Source organism: Corythoichthys intestinalis, chromosome 3 (genome assembly GCF_030265065.1).
Source record: "Corythoichthys intestinalis isolate RoL2023-P3 chromosome 3, ASM3026506v1, whole genome shotgun sequence".
Lineage (NCBI taxonomy): Eukaryota > Metazoa > Chordata > Actinopteri > Syngnathiformes > Syngnathidae > Corythoichthys > Corythoichthys intestinalis.
Window position 1 is genome coordinate 46,168,127 of NC_080397.1, and position 19,298 is coordinate 46,187,424.

The 19,298-nt window shown below is 39.3% G+C and overlaps 1 protein-coding gene across 4 annotated transcripts in view; it reads left to right on the plus strand.

The window, feature by feature from the left end:
• dbnlb (drebrin-like b) overlaps window positions 1-18,862 on the plus strand; it is a 36,536-nt gene extending 17,674 nt beyond the window's left edge. Inside the window, exons 8-15 of one of the 4 annotated variants that reach the window (XM_057832605.1) lie at window positions 678-732; window positions 4,064-4,135; window positions 8,089-8,212; window positions 8,438-8,548; window positions 10,945-11,019; window positions 11,217-11,275; window positions 11,346-11,430; window positions 16,123-18,862. In XM_057832605.1, coding sequence (XP_057688588.1) covers window positions 678-732; window positions 4,064-4,135; window positions 8,089-8,212; window positions 8,438-8,548; window positions 10,945-11,019; window positions 11,217-11,275; window positions 11,346-11,430; window positions 16,123-16,259 — 718 coding nt within the window. In that variant the 3' untranslated portion in view covers window positions 16,260-18,862. The remainder of the gene's footprint in view (window positions 1-677; window positions 733-4,063; window positions 4,136-8,088; window positions 8,213-8,437; window positions 8,549-10,944; window positions 11,020-11,216; window positions 11,276-11,345; window positions 11,431-16,122) is intronic. The other 3 variants (XM_057832606.1, XM_057832607.1, XM_057832609.1) reach the window with 3 other exon arrangements.
• The last annotated feature ends 436 nt before the right edge of the window (window positions 18,863-19,298 follow it).

Consider the following 19,298-nt stretch of genomic DNA (forward strand, 5'->3'; position numbering starts at 1 on the left):
GGCCAGAACTAAGTTTGTCTATTGACTAGGGATGTCCCGATCCGTTCATGTGATTTGAAAATGGGCCAATCGCGCCATTTTCATAGGATCTAAATCGGGTGATAAGGATCGGGATTTAAATTAAAATAATATATTTATGTTTTTGTGCTTCATGCTTGTACAGCGCCACGCCCTCTTGCTAAGCAGTGGGGCCAAACTGTCTAGTGCAGCTTATGTTCGGTACTTAAAGTTAACGATGACTGACAGGTTTGTAGCTTTGATCTTGCCAGAGCAGCTTGGTAAACTCTACATTAAACTTGCAGCTCAGTCGGAAGTGTGCTGGGGCAAGTCGTTGTCTAAGTGAGAGGCTGTTCTCAGCAGCTTGAGCGTCAAACCGAGAGTGGATTTGAGTGGACTCACGCAATGAAGCATTTAATAAAGACAAGCATTTTTCTACAGTATTCTTGTTTAAAAATAATTTATGTTACGAATGCGACACGACGGGACAGTCCCATGTTTAGAACTTTAGTTCAAATGAAGAACCCCAAAAAACGTTTTCTTTCGGTATCTGATCACTCTGTTTTGGCAGATTCTCAAAATCAGGTGACTCGACTCGGGTGCAAAAATATGCGATCGGAACATCCCTAGTATTGACTGCCTGTAATGTCACTTGTCTGATTTGTATATTGGTTTGACAGGAAGTACCAGCAGCAGCAGGAGGCTGAGAGCAGAGAGAAAGAGAAACAACGCTGGGTGATTATCAGTCTGATTATATATTTTTGTTAGGGCTGTCAAACGATTAAAATTTTTAATCGACTTAATCACAGCTTAAAAATTGGTTAATCGTAATTAATCGCATTTCAAACCATCTCTAAAATAGGCCATATTTTTCTTTAAATTATTGTTGGAATGGAAAGATAAGACACAAGACGGACATAAACATTCAACATACTGCACATAAGTACTGTATTTGTTTATTATAACAATAAATCCACAAATTGGCATTAACATTATTAACATTCTTTCTGTTAAGGGGATCCACGGATAGAAAGACTTGTAGTTCTTAAAAGATAAATCTGAGTACAAGTTATAGTAATTTTATATTAAAATCCCTCTTAATGTTTTCGTTTTAATAAAATTTGTAAAATTTTCAATCAAAAAATAACCTAATAGCTCGCCATTGTTGACGTTGCCGAGTGGTGACGTCACATCGGGCTCCCTGCCGTTCTTCCATAGTGTCTTAAACTACGTAAGGTGAAATACACCACATGATGTCAATGGGTTTAAAATTAATTAGAGATCTAGCCAAGGAAATGTTTTAGTAAGTTTTATGTGTAATTTGCATAGCTATTTTGATTGGGAATGCCAGTTCTCTTTGCATGGAGCGTTTTTCTTTTTGTGAACAGTATTTTTTGAGAGATAGAAATATTATTTTTGCTGTGCTTTCACTAAATGATACTATAGCGACTTAACTATTCCGCCCAAATGCATGATGGGAAGTTGGGCAACTATTACTGTCAGTGGTGACTGCAAATGGTATACAGTATGTTCTGCGTTTTGTTCAATTAGGCGTGTTAAGAAAAAGATTGTACTTGCTCCGCCCAAATGCATGATGGGAAGTTGGGCAACCATGACTGTTAGAAGTGGCTGCCAAAGCTTAAGCCAATAAAAGGCGCAGTCCAATGAACGCCTGTGCCCACTCACATTTCTCTGCCTTTTCGCTCTCAGTGTGCTAAAACGGTGTCATTGTAAACTGTTTGAGACAACGCATGAACAGGTCATTCCGTGCATGCGTTAATTGCGTCAAATATTTTAACTAGGGCTGTCAAACGATTAAAATTTTTAATCGAGTTAATTACAGCTTAAAAATTAATTAATCGCAATTAATCGCAATTCAAACATTCTATAAAATATGCCATATTTTTCTGTAAATTATATATATATTCTGTAAAATAATTTGTTGGAATGGAAAGATAAGACACAAGATGGATATAGACCCTACTCACCTACGTCACAAAATGGGCGTGTCGCTGTTTCCGGCCGCCATATTGTACCTATTTTTTAGACCTATTCTCATTATTTTCAATTAGTCGAGCAAGTTATAGGGCAATTCATGGAAGCCCCGGTGTTATCTGACGCTGTAAACTGCGTTGCATAAAAGGCGTTACGTGGAAAAGCTTCAGTTTATCCATTCGCCAGATCCGTATTTGATGCCTAAATCGATGTTTTTCGACCCGCTGGCTTCGCCGTATTTGCCTGACATCTGCTATCCTGATATTTACAACTATCTTGTCCACACAAAATCAGCCTATTCTCACGAAAGTTTGAAAAACTTTAAGAGCTTGGAGGCTTATAAATGCTACGTTGCTGGTTGGGTGAAACAGGTCCTCGTACACGAAAATTCGGCAGGAATCTTGTGCTCGGAAGGTGAGTTACGAAATTTTCAATTCAAAATCTTTTGTTCCTGCTAACATCCACTGTCAGGTCTAATGTATTTCATGTCATTTGTCAATGGAGCTAGGGCTTTTAATGTTTATATGGTTTAGCGATAGCACTCTCACTACATACATATATAATATGTAATAAATATGAAGTGCGATAGCACTACTCCAGATTGTCCCTAGTTGAATTTATTTTTTGGCTTTTGGCCTCAATAGTGAAATTGTAAATTAATTGTATGACAACTGTCTGATTATCCCCTTATAATTATATATTTTTAGGTAGTTCATTCACAACGTCTGAGTGTATGTTGTCGGCGATTAGCCTAGCAATGATCTTAATTGTGGTTGTCAGCCCAAAACCCTCTAAATATATATTAAATGCATCTTACCAGATATAAAATGACTACTACATAATCTGTGGTAGTCGTTTGGAGCCCAGTTTTCTCGTCGAATTGCAGCAGTCAATCTCGGTCTCCTCTTCGGGTCTCTCGGAATACGGTAAAACTTCAAGTCTCTCCGTCTATCTTCTCTGTTTTTGCAACCGACCGCCACACACGACTTCACCATTTTGATTATTAATGTTAACGAGCAGAAAAACACGCCATAATAGGAGGAATTTACGAAGCGCTAATGCATCAACATGACGAGTATACGGACAACATGGCGCGGGGGTGTGGCTGTGACGTCACGTGAGTAGGGTCTATATACATTTAACATACGGTACATAAGGACTGTGGTGGGCATTTCACTCTACTGTCATTGAAATCTGTCTATGCTGTCCTCACTCCGAAGCGTCTACTTTTTCCAAAGCTAGACAGCTAGTGAACGACGCCTTAATAATCAGACTTCTTCCTTTTTCATCTGATTTATTAATAAAATGGCCTCAAACCATTGTCCTCTTTAGACCGTAGTGAAACTACAAAAAAAAAGTACACAAGCATTGCATTAGCAACAACGTTAGCTTAGCACGCTATACAGGTTCACTAAACATAAATAAAAAGCGTCTCATACAAAAAATATAACATTTCGCTTACTAACATAATATGTACATTCTTTACAACAACCATACTTACGGACAAATCTTGTCCAAGGATCATATAAGCACAACATTACAACGTAGGCGTCAGCCCGAGACATCGTGCAGCCATATTGAACTGGCAAGAAAGCAATAAACCATGTCGCAAAGCGACCACAAGAGTTCGCTGTTAGACAGCACAAAAAACCTTGCTGTAAAACTTACCAAAAGGCAGAATACTGTCTGAGCGGGACATGTGCGTTAATTGCGTCAAATATTTTAACGTGATTAATTTAAAAAATTAATTACCGCGCGTTAACGCGATAATTTTGACAGCCCTAATTTTAACGTGATTAATTTAAAAAAATAATTAACGCCCATTAACGCGATAAATTTGACAGCCCTAATTTTTGTTGATTAAAATAAAACAGAAGCTAAACCAGAAGGTACAGATTTTGATGCTGGCGTTTTTCTTTCTTGATTGCTTTCTTAATGATGGCACTGTTGTTAATGTCTTTAATGTTCTTGTGACTTGCTCTCAGGAAAGTCCTGTAGGTCTAGCATGTGTTTTTAGGCAAAACGTATTAGGGTAACTGATGACAGCTAACGTTTAATATGCCACCATCAGGAGCAGCAGGGTCAGATCGAGGCCGCTCAGAAGAAAGCAGTCAGACAAGTGGAATCTGTGGAAAAAGCCAATGTGAGTCCTCCATTCTTTAACATAGTCTATTTATTTTAACTTTTCTCTCAAATGAGTATGTGTCCTGTTTCTTCCTTCCAAAACAATAATACTGTTAAGTCATGATACCCAAATATGTAATATCGTTTTTTTCTACTGTGCGAGTCGGCACACTATTACCTTAATTTTCGCATTATAAACTGCTACTTTTTATATCTGCTTTGAACCTTGCGGTTGATAGTACAGTGTGGCTAATACGGGGATTAATACAGGGTGTATGCCTTTAGCAGGGTGATCACAAGTATCGATACTGAAATGTTGTATCCTGATACGAGGCGCAGTTATTTATTTGTTTTTACACAACCACAGTCACCAGAAATTTGGTGTCAGCTAGGGGTGCACGATACTTATCGGTCCGATAATAGGAATTATGACGTCATCACAATAAATCCAATAACATTATTAATTGGGATGTCTGCGTTTGAGTTGTTTCATGGACCAAGACCACAAAAGTCTCCTTGGCTCTTGCACCAAATGTTTTATCTGCTGACAAAGCACAATACCTGTTGGGTTTATGTTTGTTTTAGTTCAGTGCTCATTGTTCTGGAGAACACATTGTCAGTGATATTGACAAATGGATTGTGATTGATTCAAATTTTATTGATTTGAAAAAATAAATATGGGCACTTTATTTGAAGTCAAAACTGTTCTCGTCTTTGTTTTGTTCATTATAATAATGTTCATGTCATCGTGAAAATTCTGGCTAGGTCAAAAGCAATACTATGCAGTGTTTCCCCTAGGATTTTTTGAAGCTGTGGTGGTGGGCTGCATCGGAGTCGGACAGCCTCACCATGTCGTGCCACAGCGAATTTTTTTTTCTTCATTTTTCCCCCCAAGAAGAACCATAACAAAGATATATTTGAAATATTTCATTAGCCAGGCTAATGTTGTACCTCTCAGCTACAGTACATGTATGTAAAATGCGTAGCTGATTACAGCTACGTTACCCGATGTACTAATGCGACTTTTTTTCTCGTGGCAATAGTACGACTTACATCTCGTAGTGACTCAGGGTTGGCAACCCAAACTGATGAAAGAGCCATATTTGACCCCAAAAAAAAACAAAAAAAAAACTGATACAGTATGTCTGGAGCCACAAAAAATTAAAAGCCTTGTACAAGCCTTATAATTATCGATACTAGCTATATTAGCCTACTATAGAAATGACTAAGTTGGCTAGAAATACGTAATTAGCCTTCATGATTAAATGTTTATTTTCCCTGCAGTGGATCCTATAGAGAATGACGCACCACGTGACTACTCTGTTGTAATATGCCACCACAAGTTTAACTTCATTACAATATTAATGAATTGAAAGAATGTTTGTGTCATGTTTGTCCTCCTAGAAATCCTATTAAAACAAAAAAATATATTTCCCTCCCCCATCTTTTTCCATTAAAAAAAAAAAAAAAAAAAAAAAAGCTCCGAAGCATCGCTAAAGAGCCGCATGCGGCCCGAGAGCCGCGGGTTGCAGACCACCGTCGTAGTCCTCCTTTTTCCTTTTATTTGACCCTCATAAGTACTACATTACCACAACAATAACAGTCCTTCTGTCAACTGACCCATTTAGAGCACTGGGGGAATTCTAATAGCCGTGTAAAGAGTTTTACTTGATTCGGTGAGAAGGTGAATAGTTTTTTCCCCGTTGTTCGTAAACTAAATTTCCACACAAAGGCACGTCGAGGTACCATTAACTTAGCAAGGAGAGGTATGAGAGTCATTTTTCGAGTGTCCCAGAGCTTGCGAAATTTGGGTGGGGGGGCGCATTTATCAAAGTTTCGTCAGCCGTAATTGTCTGAAGTTGGCGCGCCGGTGTTGTGCCGAAAAATAGCCAATCCACGTGAAATGTCCCCCCTGACGGGAGCGCCCACACGTCACTCGTACAAACAGCCTTTTCTTACCAATCGATGGAACCAGAAACGACGTTCTTGTACCGTGAATATGTATCATTTTACTCTGCTTGAACTGATAAATCGTTTACTGTGACCAACGCTCTGAAAATAGAGCAAGGCTTTATTTTGGGCCCCGCCTCTCCGCAGTCTCTCAGCGCAAGTTAGTCAAAGTTTGCTTTCCGTCCAAGACGGCCGTCCACCGCTCACTTTCGCCGAAAAGTCCGATCCAAATTATTGTAATGCCCCGGATATGGGCAAGAAGGAGAGAAGTCTGTATTTGCTTACCCACTTTATTGTGGTAACAATAATAAAGAAAAACAATAACAAAATAACAGCGGGCTGCTACGACATGCGACCGCTATCTCTCGCTATCTCGCTCGTTCTCCCATTCTTCCTACTCGTTCCCCTTGCGTCTCTTAAGGGGGGGCCTGCATAGTTACGAACATTAGGCTACAATACACAATGAATAGGTGTCCGCTGAACTCCTCCCACTCGGCTGCCGCTAGTTTGAAGCGGCCTTAAAAAAATTTTTTTTTTATTTAAATAAATAAATAAAATACATCTCATTTGCCAGGCGTGGCGGCTTTCATTTTAGTGTGGCGGTGCGCCACAATCTGTTGAATATAGGGGAATCCCTGCTATGAATCCACCAGTAGTATTTTTGGTCTACACGTGTCCAAAAACCCATGTGAATATACATTTAAAAATTATATATATATTATCGATTATCGTATCGATATCTGCCCTGAAGAGCAGGAAGTTATCGGTATCAAAAAATGGATATCGTGCAACCCTAGTGTCAGCAGGAGTAAATTAAATTTTTCATTTTTCACTATTTTGGTCGTAAGGGAGGATACATTATCTTTACATTTTCCTTATTTCTCATCATTTTCTACATGTTAACTAATTGATTGCCACTGACTGTGCTAGACATCCGCTACCTCCTGGTAACGGTAAATTACATGATGAACAATGAGTGGCAAATAAAGAGCGCTGTACTTCAAACTCATCCCGTTTATGAAAGTCATACGAGTGCTAACTTGTCAGATGAATTAAAAACCACCATGACTTAAACAGGCCAAATCAAGCCAAACCAGTGACTACATATAATGCTGCAAATATTGTTAATGCAGTACGGGACAAAGATTGACAATGTCGATAAACTTATATTCATAAAGAAAAATTTAAATATTTGAGTAGACTGTAATTAGATTTGTAGTAATTAGTAGTTAGTAATTAGAGATGTTGAAACTTAAGTTGCACTTTGCTTTGTTCTAATTGTTTACACAGTTGGGGTCACTAGAAATTTGGTGTCAGCAGGGGTAAATTAGATTTTTTTACTTTTCACTATTTTGGTCGTAATGGAGGATATCATTTTCCCAAATTTTCCACATTTTAACTCATTGGTTGCCATTGACCGTGCTAGACATCCAGTCCATTTGAAGTGGGGGGGTTGGAAGAGAATGAATGAATGAATGTGTTGGACAGTTACTAATGATAAACTCATTTGAAGGGTTTTCATTAGTTTTTAAAAGTCACATATCTGCACATCTATCAGTGTCAATGGCACAAAAAAATATTTATTTAATTTAGATTTTTTTTTTTAGATGCGTAGTATTGAAAACGGCATAAACTATTGACCATTTGTTTTGAGTATTGATACAAATTGAAAATTTTAGCATCTTGACAACAGTAGTCTTTAGGTGTGAATATCCATGCGGTTTATAGTCCAGTGCGGTTTAAATGTGATTAAATACTTTTTTCTTGTAAAATGTGGTGGGTGTGACTTACAGTCAGTTGTATCTTTTAAGTAAAAAGCAGCTCATTCGTCCTCTACTAGCCACTATTTTTTAAAAAGACTTTGTGGACACATATTTGCCCCACAAATTTAGGCTGAATTGCTTACTAATTATGTATAGTAAGTAAAATCAAAACAACATTATAGTTTCCACTAGAAATTGTTTTCAGAGTTTGTTTTTCTTACTATGTATAATGTCTAATGAGCTGATGTCTTTATGGTAGGAGGCAGCTTCCCTAATCTCTCAACGAGCCATGAACCCCAGAGATATGTTCAAGCAGAGAGAAAGAGGAGTAACTCCCAGTGATTCCAATGTGCCCACTGCTGCCCCTTCGAGCCCCCAACCAGGTATTACCTGACCCCCACAGTGCCACCACTTTCAATGTCAGTTGTGCCGACATTTCCACTCTTGGTCAGCGGTGGCTTAAGGCTACATTTGTCTAAACTCCGCCCTCTTTTAGTGCTCTATCTGTCCATGATCACACTTAACCTGTTTGTCTGTCTCCATCGTGTCTCCACCTTTCTTTTCTCCATCTCTGCATGCTTTGGATTCCGTGTGCGTCCCCTACTCAGGGCGCCTGCAAAGTCCTTTTCTCTCTAAGTATGAAAACGAGCAGGCAGACTCCCCTCAGCGCCAAGTCTCTCCGGTGCCGGCAGGCCCCGCCTCCCCTGTCCGCGCTGAAGGTGTGAGCTTACACACACACACAACACAACATATCAGGTGGCTGATCTAAACCAGTGTTTCCCAAACTTTTATTGAGGCAAGGCACATGTTTTACATTAGGAAAATCCCAAGACCAAAACTAAACGATTTTGCTAGTGCAGTGTGAAATCTCAGAATTTCTGTTAAGTATTTCAGCGGTCTTTTTTTATGAATTGCAATTGGTAGATATAGTATTCCCCACTATGTCTACTATATTCTATTGCATAGTTGTATTGAGTTTATTTTGTCCTCACTTATAAATTTGTTGAATTTTTCTTTTGTCTCAGACAAACGTTTTAGGCGCAGGACAGGTTAAAACAAAAGCAACACAACACTGGGTGGAAAGAAAAAAACAAAACAAGAACACAAAGGTATGGTGACGTTGCCATACGTAATTGGAGTTACGGAATGTATCCAAAGAGCCATGAGGAAACGCAACATAAACACACCTGTCAAACCACACACAACACTCCGCTAGATATTGGTCCATCCAAAGGACAAAATCCATCCAGAAATCAAATGCAACTCCATATTAGGGGTGCACGATATCCATTTTTTGAAACTGATGGACAGGTTAGGACAGCAAGCCTATCAATAACCAAAAGGCCTCTCAATAACTTACTAACTTATAACTAACACTGTAAACATTATATAGTAAGGTTTATCACTCATTTCTCATAACAAAAATATGGTAGAACAAAAAGGATTAAAGGCTTGCCATATAATAATCAATATAAACGGCAGTGAGTGAACCCATATTCAATAAAGTATGAGGTTTATTCTCTGCATATTATAAAATCCTACCAAGCATGCTGACAGGACTAACATTACACGACAACTATTATATGTATGTATGCATAGCATAGCACACTAGCTTGAGCTACTAGCCTTAAGCATTGGCTGGCTTCTATAACACAACAACTTATGAAGTTCTGTACATATGACCCTTCACCATCGAAGTAAACATATATTGCACATCCATATGTTATAGTAAACATAAATACTTATATATTTCCGAGGCGGAAACGTAAGTAACAGAAAGCATTCACGATTGTCAAGTGCTAACTCTAGAAACAGCACTGTGTAAAGTGAATGAGTTTGTGGGCCAAATTATAGATGCAGCGAATTATTCCGACCAGCAGGTGGCAGCAATGCCCCGCAAATGGTCAACTGATTTCCCAGCCAGCGAGCACAGTTCATACTGTATTATCTATTATCTATCTTTATTGGGATGACGTCATAATTCCTATTATCGAACCGATAATTATCGGACCAATAATTATCGTGCACCAGTACTCCATATATTAAATTCAATGCAAATCATGCAATAAATCCTACATCGGGCAGACAGGAAGGAGCTTTATTACAAGAAAAAAGAACACAAGAATCAGTGTCAGAAAGAGACGGCAACAAGACAAACAAAAGCAATGAAAGAACAAGCACAACAGTAACACCACAAGTCAGCCGTCACCGACCTCTACAAAAGGGAAAACCACATTATGGACTGGGCAAAGGACAGAGTCATCCGCACCGAAGAGAACAAACATCAGATCAGGGAGGCCTTTGAAATCCGCAAGCTGGGCCTAAGGACCATCAACAGGGACGAGGGGGCTTTTAAGCTCTCTACTACCTGGACCAGTATCCTGGAGGAGTAAACGGTCAGCAAATGGCATGGCCCACCTGTCAAATCTGACAGGTGAGTCACGCCTTCATTCATTAGCTCATAAAGACGCGGCACATAAACACCAGTGACACTCTGATGAAGGCGGAAGTACTCGCCGAAATATGTTAGGTAAATGAAACGACCAAAAACGTTTGTCTGTGATAAAAGAAAAATTCAAGTAATATATTCTATTGCAGTTTATTTTTTAAGTGATATTTTTTCTGTGATTGTTTTTTTTTTTTTTTTTTTTTTTTTTTTTTTTTTTTTTAATTGTTGACATTGCTGCACAGCGTTTGACCTTTGTGACGGTAATCCACAGTCACCAATGCACATTTGAGCTACATATGAGAGCCATTCCTCTGAAACGACACACGTAGGGCAAAAAAATGTTTTTTTAGCTGTTTTTTGTGCTCTTGGGCTTTCCAAAACCTTCTTCAAATTTGAGGAAATTAAACATCTTAAAAATTGATGAAGATGAGACAATGTTTAAAAAAAAATTCCCACCGTATTGATGTCTCACTGGTTAGAGAAACAACAGCTTCTCTGTGTAGCTTTTTTGCTTTTCATTACTTAATCATGTCATCATTTCACTTCCACTCTAATCATTTTTGGTTGACATTTTAATCAACCATGCCTGCTACTGGTGGTGGTTTCCATCCTGTGTGGGTTTGTGTGTGTACATGCATGTCTGTGCTTGTTTTTTTGGGTGATAAGAGCCAGAAGTGGATGATGGACAGTCCAGGTGTGAGTATGACGCGCAGGAGGAAGCCCCCGAGGAGCAATTGAAAGGTGGGGCACCGGCTTCAGCGTTAAGCCTATCATACACCAAGTGACCCTCTCATTGGTGTGTTAGAAACATGATTTACTATCGTACCTCATTCCCATTAGCAACTCGGGCCTCATGCTCAGCAGCAACCATCTGCTGCCATCTATTGGTAGACAAACGCGACAAACGACTTTTTTTTTTTTTTTTTGTCTTTCAACAGAGGAAGAGCCAGTTGCAAGCCCTACTGTCCAGGAGCCCATAAATGATGAACCCCCACAGGTGATTATTCTGTTACCTTGCAGTATGATTGAATATTTCTAGGACACAAATGAACCAAAATCTCTGACAGATTGAGGAGAACAACTATGGAGTGACTGCTGAGGAGACGCAAGATCGAGGAATCTGTGCCCGGGCCTTATATGATTACGAAGCTGGTAAATACTTTTCCATATGGTAGTATGATATTAAATTGGATAAAAGCATTGACGTGAATGCCACAAAATGAGGACCAGTAAGTTCTAACGTTCTAGATTTGAATCTCAACTCGTGTTGTTTGGTATTTGCATGTTCTCAGTATGCTTGTGTGGAGTTTCTCTTGGTAGTCCAACTTACTCACACATTCCAAAAACATAAAAATGTACTAAGTTGATTGAAAACTGTAAATGACACCATGAAATCTATAATCAACTTATATTTCCCTTAAAATTACTAGTGCTGCAACGATTAATCGATTAACTCGATAATTCAATTAGAATAAAAAATTCGAATTAGATTTTGCTGCTTCGAGTATTTGTTTAATCGAAGTGGCGTTCTAATGGTTTATTTTGAAAGTGTTTGCATTTAGTTTTATTATTTGGGTGGATACACTGCTTTCTAGTCTGCCTCATTTCACATGGCTGAATCCAGGTGCTCCCTGTTAAGACCAACATAAGCTAAGTTTTTGTTTGAGCAAATGTTTTTTTAATGCATTCATAATGTAGTTTATAGATATATTTAGCCTATTTTTGGGGAATATGTTGTTTGTGGGGAACCATTTGTTAAGAGCATTGTAAAAAAGTTAGCATTTTATAGCATTTAAACTATATCCTCATTCATTTTTTTATACCGTTATAGGCTCAGCTCAGGTAACCTTATCGTAACCTACTCGATTATTCGAACTAATGGTTTATCGATTAATCGACTACTAAAATAATTGATAGCTGCAGCCCTAAAAATTATGCACTTTCTCTTTTTAAACTTCTCTCATCTAATTTCTATTTGGGGTAAAATACTGAAATTTGGCAATTCTACATTATTGCATTTAGGGCCGCAGCTTTCGAATATTTTAGCAATCGAGTATTCTATTGAAAATTCCATCGATTAATCGAGTAATCAGAGAAAACTTTTTTTTTTTTTTTCAGGTAAAGAGCAAAAATAAATATACATGAGAAAACAAGACATTTTACCCAATATTGAATCATTTTTAGAACAAACAATGTCTTTATTTTAGGTGTACATTGTTGAAAACAGCCAACAATTGCATCTCAGATGTGACAAAAAAAAAATTCACTGCTTTCACTTAAAAAAATAAACGTATTTCTTACCTAAAAATGTCATTACGCTTGATAACACACATCACTTAAAAGTTAGGTGTTTTTCCTCATGTGTTTCAATTGAATTTTTATTTGTGTAGAGCTATTTTTAGGTTCTAGTTAGGTTTTAAATTTAAGTCTAAATTGTAAGTCCTGTTAGGAGTTTTTGCAGTGTTTAAAATAAATGTATGATACCTGCTGAATTGGAGCACATTAGGCACCAGTGTTACTTGGTGTTTTATCCATCAATGACTACCGAGCTAAAATTGACAGTTAGCTTTATTATGTTTTTATTTTACACCCTCATTACTCTACAGCGCTGTGTTTTTACAGATTAAATAAAGCCTGTATGAAAGACGCCTTAGTCACGGATCAACAGTAGTCATAATTAATAGAAAACTAGCCCTTCGCAGTGCTAACGTTACGTTAGCAAGGTACATTAATGTAAATCTTATTTATTAGCGCTATGTTAACTTAATTTTACCCTGTCCCGAGTATCACTCCTCAGCTCTCGGAGTAAACGGGGTGCCTTCGGTGGAGCGGGGGCTAGGCGGGCGGGTCACACAGTGGCGCCCGGCCCGGGTTTCGGGTGGGGGTAGTGTTATGCAAGCGCTGTCTTAAGCCTGAGCTATGCTTTTGAGTTATGCTTCTGCTTTGCGGTGACGGCGTCAATGAGCATTCGATAGTTCTGCGTAAACGGAATGCGTTGCTCTGTCTTTAATTCACCGGCAAGCCACTAGAGGGGCGTGGCGTTGTGTTTTTACGGTTTGGGGGGACTCTTGTAGACTTCCTCTAGTTTTCTTCTGGTTACACAATAATGGTAAATGGTAGCCAACGGCGATGGAACGCTTGAATGTGGATCTTCAGCTCATCAACATGAACAGCAAATGTTGATCATACTGTAATATCCGTAACTAAGCGCGGGTCCTTTAAGAGGCTACAAGACTGGGGAGCAGTGACGTGGCTGGAAGCGAGTGGAAAGAACAGGAGAAAGCAAAAGTTTGCGGTTGCATGTTGCGGTAGCCCGCTATTATTTTATTTTATTGTTGCCACAATAAAGTGAGGAAAGCCATCATCAACTCCTCTCCTTCTTCCCCCCCATCCATTATCATAAAAGCACTGAGGTACTCTCAATTAGTGATGATGTATCAACTGTGTGAACTGTTGTTGAAAATTAAACATCAAAACAACTTTTTTGACATCAAACCTGTGCTTTTGTCTTCATATGCTTGAAGTGTGAAATGTAGACTCACAGCAAACATATGTACACAATAAATGATGAAGCGCACCAACCAAAAATAGGACATAAAGTGATAAAAAGCTGGCAGCGTTTAGCCAACCGTGTCACCGCTCCGGGTGGCCATTCGCTTCCGAACACACACGTACTTGTCTCGGTGATGCTTCCTTTTTTTTTTTTTTTTTTTTTTTTTTAATGTAATCGCTGACCTTGTCATTTGGGAAGCTTGACGAGACATTGTAGAAGTTGTCGTACTTGCTCTTCGATAATACTCTCGTCGGCTTGGTCCATTTTTGCGTGTGGCAAAACAATGTTTGAAAATGGCGGTGATTTCGCGCTGAACCGGAAACAACAGTCTGAGCGGACCAATCACAGTCCGTTTGCGCCACGTCACCAAGCGTTGACGCGTCGACCAGTCAGAAAATTGTGGAGATGCACGTCAGGCTACGGCGAAGGGTCGTAAATCGGGTCTGCCTTGGCGGCGTAGGTCTGCCGCAGAAGCATAACTCAGCCTTTACAGTGAATACAAGAAACAGTGAAAATCAAGCTATTCGAATGAATCGAGTATTCGTTTCAGCTCTAATTGCATTGTTTTTATTCACAATTTTCCCTGCCTAGAGTTAACTGGGATTGGCTCCAGTACCCCTGTACCGTAGTGAGGATAAGCGGCTCGGAAAATGAAAGAATGAATTTGAATAGCGTCCCAACCTTTTTTGGAATCCACTTTGTATGATCCTTCTCAAAAAATTAGCATATTGTGATAAAGTTCATTATTTTCTGTAATGTACTAATAAACATTAAACCTTCATATATTTTAGATTCATTACACACAACTGAAGTAGTTCAAGCCTTTTATTGTTTTAATAATGATGATTTTGGCAAAAAAGTCAAGAAAGACCAAAAATCCCCATCTTAAAAAATTAGCATATTTCATCCGACCAATACAAAAAAGTGTTTTTTTAATGCAAAAAAAGTTAACCTTCAATTAGTTATATCACCTATGCACTTAATACTTGGTCGGGAATCCTTTTGCTCAAATGACTGCTCCAATGCGGCGTGGCATGGAGGGAATCAGCCTGTGGCACTGCTGAGGGATTATGGAGGCCCAGGATGTTTCGATAGCGGCCTTAAGCTCATCCACAGTGTTGGGTCTGGTGTCTTTCAACTTCCTCTTCACAATATCCCACAGATTCTCTATGGGGTTCAGGTCAGGAGAGTTGGTAGGCCAATTGAGCACAGTAATGCCATGGTCAGTAAACCATTTACCAGTGGTTTTGACACTGTGAGCAGGTGCCAGGTTGTGCTGAAAAATGAAATCTTCATCTCCATAAAGCTTTTCAGCAGATGGAAGCATGAAGTGCTCCAAAATCTCCTGATAGCTAGCTGCATTGACCCTGCCCTTGATAAAACACTGTAGGCCAACACCAGCAGCTGACATGGCACCCCAGACCATCACTGACTGTGGGTACTTGACACTGGACTTCAGGCATTTTGCATTTCCTTCTCCCCAGTCTTTCTCTAAACTCTGGCACCTTGATTTCCGAATGACATGCAAATTTTGCTTTCATCTGAAAAAAGTACTTTGGACCACTGAGCAACAGTCCAGTGCTGCTTCTCTGTAGCCCAGGTCAGGCGCTTCTGTCGCTGTTTCAGGTTGAAAATTGGCTTGACCTGGGGAATGCGGCACCTGTAGCCCATTTCCAGCACACGCTTGTGCACGGTGACTCTAGATGTTTCTACTCCAGACTCAGTCCACTGTTTGTGCAGGTCCCCCAAGGTCTGGAATCGGCCCTTCTCCCCAATCTTTCTCAGGGTGCGGTCACCTCTTCTGGTTGTGCAGCGGTTCCTGCCACACTTTTTTCTTCCCACAGACTTCCCACTGAGGTGCATTGATACAGCACTCTGGAAACGGCCTATTTCCTCAGAAATTTCTTTCTGTGTCTTAGCCTCTTGCTTGAGGGTGTCACTGATGGCCTTCTGGACAGCAGTCAGGTCGGCTGTCTTGCCCGTGATTGCGGTTTTGAGTAATGAACCAGGCTGGGAGTTTTTAAAAGCCTCAGGAATCTTTCGCTGGGGTTTTGAGTTAATTCGTTGATTCAGATGATTAGGTTAGTAGCTTCTTTAGAGTACCTTTTCATGATATGCTAACTTCAGACGTGTGTAATGAATCTAAAATGAGTCAAATGTTTATCAGTACAGAAAATATTGAACTTGATCACAATATGCAAATTTTTTTAGAAGGACCAGTATATCCTCAATTGTGTGTGTACCGTGTAACGGGAGAATTTCACGCTATGAGTAACCCTTTTGCTTCCTAGCCGACGATACAGAGATCTCCTTCGACCCTGATGAAATCATCACCGGGATCGAGATGATAGATGAGGGATGGTGGCGAGGCTACGGGCCCAACGGCCATTTCGGAATGTTTCCGGCCAACTACGTCGAGCTCGTATAGTCATGCTCCCTCAAACAGTCCTCCGCTGATCAAGCTGCTCCATGTCACGGACCAATGAATGGACGGTAAATTTCAAGGCCTGGACATTTCAAATTCATCATTTCAAACCAGCTCCATGTTGTAAGCATGTAAGCCACCTCTACCACTTTACCTGAAAATGTGATAAGCCTTAGTTTGAATCTTGAAATTTTCTGAGCGTACCCAGCACTTGAGTCAACATTCCTTACAAAGTGACTTATTTATCTCGTATTATTGCATTATTACTTGCAGTAGCAGCACCTGCAGGTGGGGAAAATTGTGGTACTGGTTTAATTTTGTTCTTTTTCCCCTCTTGTTCATTGATATTGCTTTCATATGACCAAATGACCCATTTCATGTGACTTACAACAGATCATGTATGAATGTCAAAGTGTGTATTAGAGTGGGTTTGAAGTTTTTTTTTTCTCCTAATGCACCCTCATTCTCTCCTCTGGGTGGTTGCCTTTATGACTTAAGAGTGAATTTCCCTTCCCTTGGTCCTTTTATTTCAGAGTAATCACATTCTTCAATGCGCTGAGGAACACAAAACAGGAAGTTTTCCCTGATTAGTTTGAAACATGTTACTGTAACATGTGAGAGTCGATGTAATGTGTAAAAAAAAAAAGAAAAAAGTCTGATACATTTTACAGAAAGGCTATGTTGCTTGATCTTGAAACATCATTCTAGCTTTTGAGAGAATCGTTCATCATCAGTTGACCAAATCAAACATCATGTCATGTGTCGTTATACTGTATGCCAGAGTCTATTGTAATCCAGCCTTTGTAATAAAACGAATAAATCCCCTTTGTGGTCAGATGTTATCAGATTCAAAAACATTTCAGCGATGAGAGAATTGTGAGGTATTTTCAGAGGTTTATACAGGAACTGTTAATGTAAAGAGTATAATTTCACACAGTTTCCTGGAGTGAAATGCCGTGGGGGGGGGGATTTCACCCGCTTAATGCATTAAGTTTCATTTCATTTGAAATAGCTTTTTTTCACCTCTTACATGTGTGGTAAATACAGGTGTCCTTGTATACACTACTATACTGTAGTATAAAGAAGTATCTGAACCTTTTGGGAAATCTCACATTTCTGCATAAAATCACCAAATGCAATCTGATCTTTGTCAAAATCACACAGATGCTGATGAAACCAAAGTTGAATTGTTTGGGAGTAACACACAACGTCATGTGTGGAGGAAAAATGCAACTGCTCACCAACATCAACACCTCATCCCCACCGTGAAGCACGGTGGATGGAGCATCATGATTTGGGGCTGTTCTGCTACCTCAGGGCCTAGACAACATGCAATCATTAATGAAAGAATGAATTCAAAAGTTTACAATGTTGTTTTAGAGGAAAACCTGAGCCCGTCTGTCAGACAGTTGAAGCTAAAAAGAGGATGGATGCTGTAACAAGACAACGATCCAAAACACAGAAGTAAATCAACTTCAGAATCGTTTCAGAAGAACACAATACACGTTCAGGAGTGGCCAGACTTGAACCCCATTGAGATGCTGTGGCATGACCTAAAGAGAGCAATTCATGCCAGACATCCCAGGAATCTGACTGAACTACAGCAGTTTTGTAGAGACTGATGGGCCAAGATTAGTCCTGATTGATGTGCCAGACTGATCCGCGGCTACAGGAAGTGTCTGGTTGAAGTTATTCCTGCCAAAGGGGGGGCACAAAATATTTGTATTTAATGTGATGGTTCACTTACTTTTCCCCCTTCTGTCATTGTTTGCATACTATCCTCATTAAAATATGAACACCTATAAATGTTTGGGGGGGTTTTAGTTAAAGGAGAGTTTTTTCATTTGTGTGTCTTTGACAAAGATCAGCTCACATTTGATGGTGATTTTATGCAGGAATGTGAGAAATTCCAAAAGGTTCAGATACTTTTTCATACCACTGTATTTGCTTGTCTGTCAATGTTCATTTGAAATAGTTGGGAACATAATTTTACAGACGAAAACAATATTGGCAAACGTCGACTACAACTAGATGAAGACAAACACATTTTGTGATGACTAAAATATGACTAAGACTAATAAGTATTATCATCTAAAAGACAATTTTAAGGGCTGCTAAAAACAATGCGCTGAAAAAAAGACCTCCCCGGTCGTCTGCTACGCGTTGCATTAATCCACATTGCATTAAACACATGAACCTGAAGTAAAATATATTTGACGGAGGTCATGTTTTCTGTTCCTGCACCCACAAGTAATGGCAGAAATTCAACCAATCACAATGCCTTCAATGTTGGCTGCTGTGTCATGTATTTAGATAAAACAAAATGACTGGCGTGCACATTTACAGCGTCCCTGCGGAAACTCCCCCAGGACGTTGGTTGCACACAGAGCCCCTAGTTAGCGGTAATTTAAAAAAAATATGAGAAAAAACTGCATAAGGCAAGGCAAGGCAAATTTATTTATATAGCACAATTCAACACAAGGCAATTCAAAGTGCTTTACAACACATGAAGATCATAAAAATCACATTTAAATCAACACAACGTAGAAACGAAGACAAAAGATCGCATTTAATCACAGAATAAAAATAAATAAAATAAAACAAAAACTACTACTACTAATAATAATTGAAATCAGCAATGGAGATAAAAACAAGAGGAATAGAAAGCAGGTAGATTGAAATATATAGACAGTTATAGATATGCAGTGCTAAACAAAAGCGTTTTTAGCCCTGATTTAAAAGAGCTAACAGTTTGAGCATACTTCAGACGTTCGGGTAACTTGTTCCAGAGGTGAGGAGCATAATAACTAAATGCTGCCTCACCCTGCTTGGTTCTTGTTCTTGGAACATGCAGAAGACCGGTTCCAGACGACCTTAGGGGTCTAGATGTCTCATAGGACTCTAACAAGTCAAGCATGTATTTTGGTCCAAGGCCATTAAGTGTTTTGTAGACGAGCAGTAGTATTTTATAGTCTATCCTTTGACTTACTGGAAGCCAGTGTAGCGATTTCAAAACTGGTGTAATGTGGTCCAGCTTCCTTG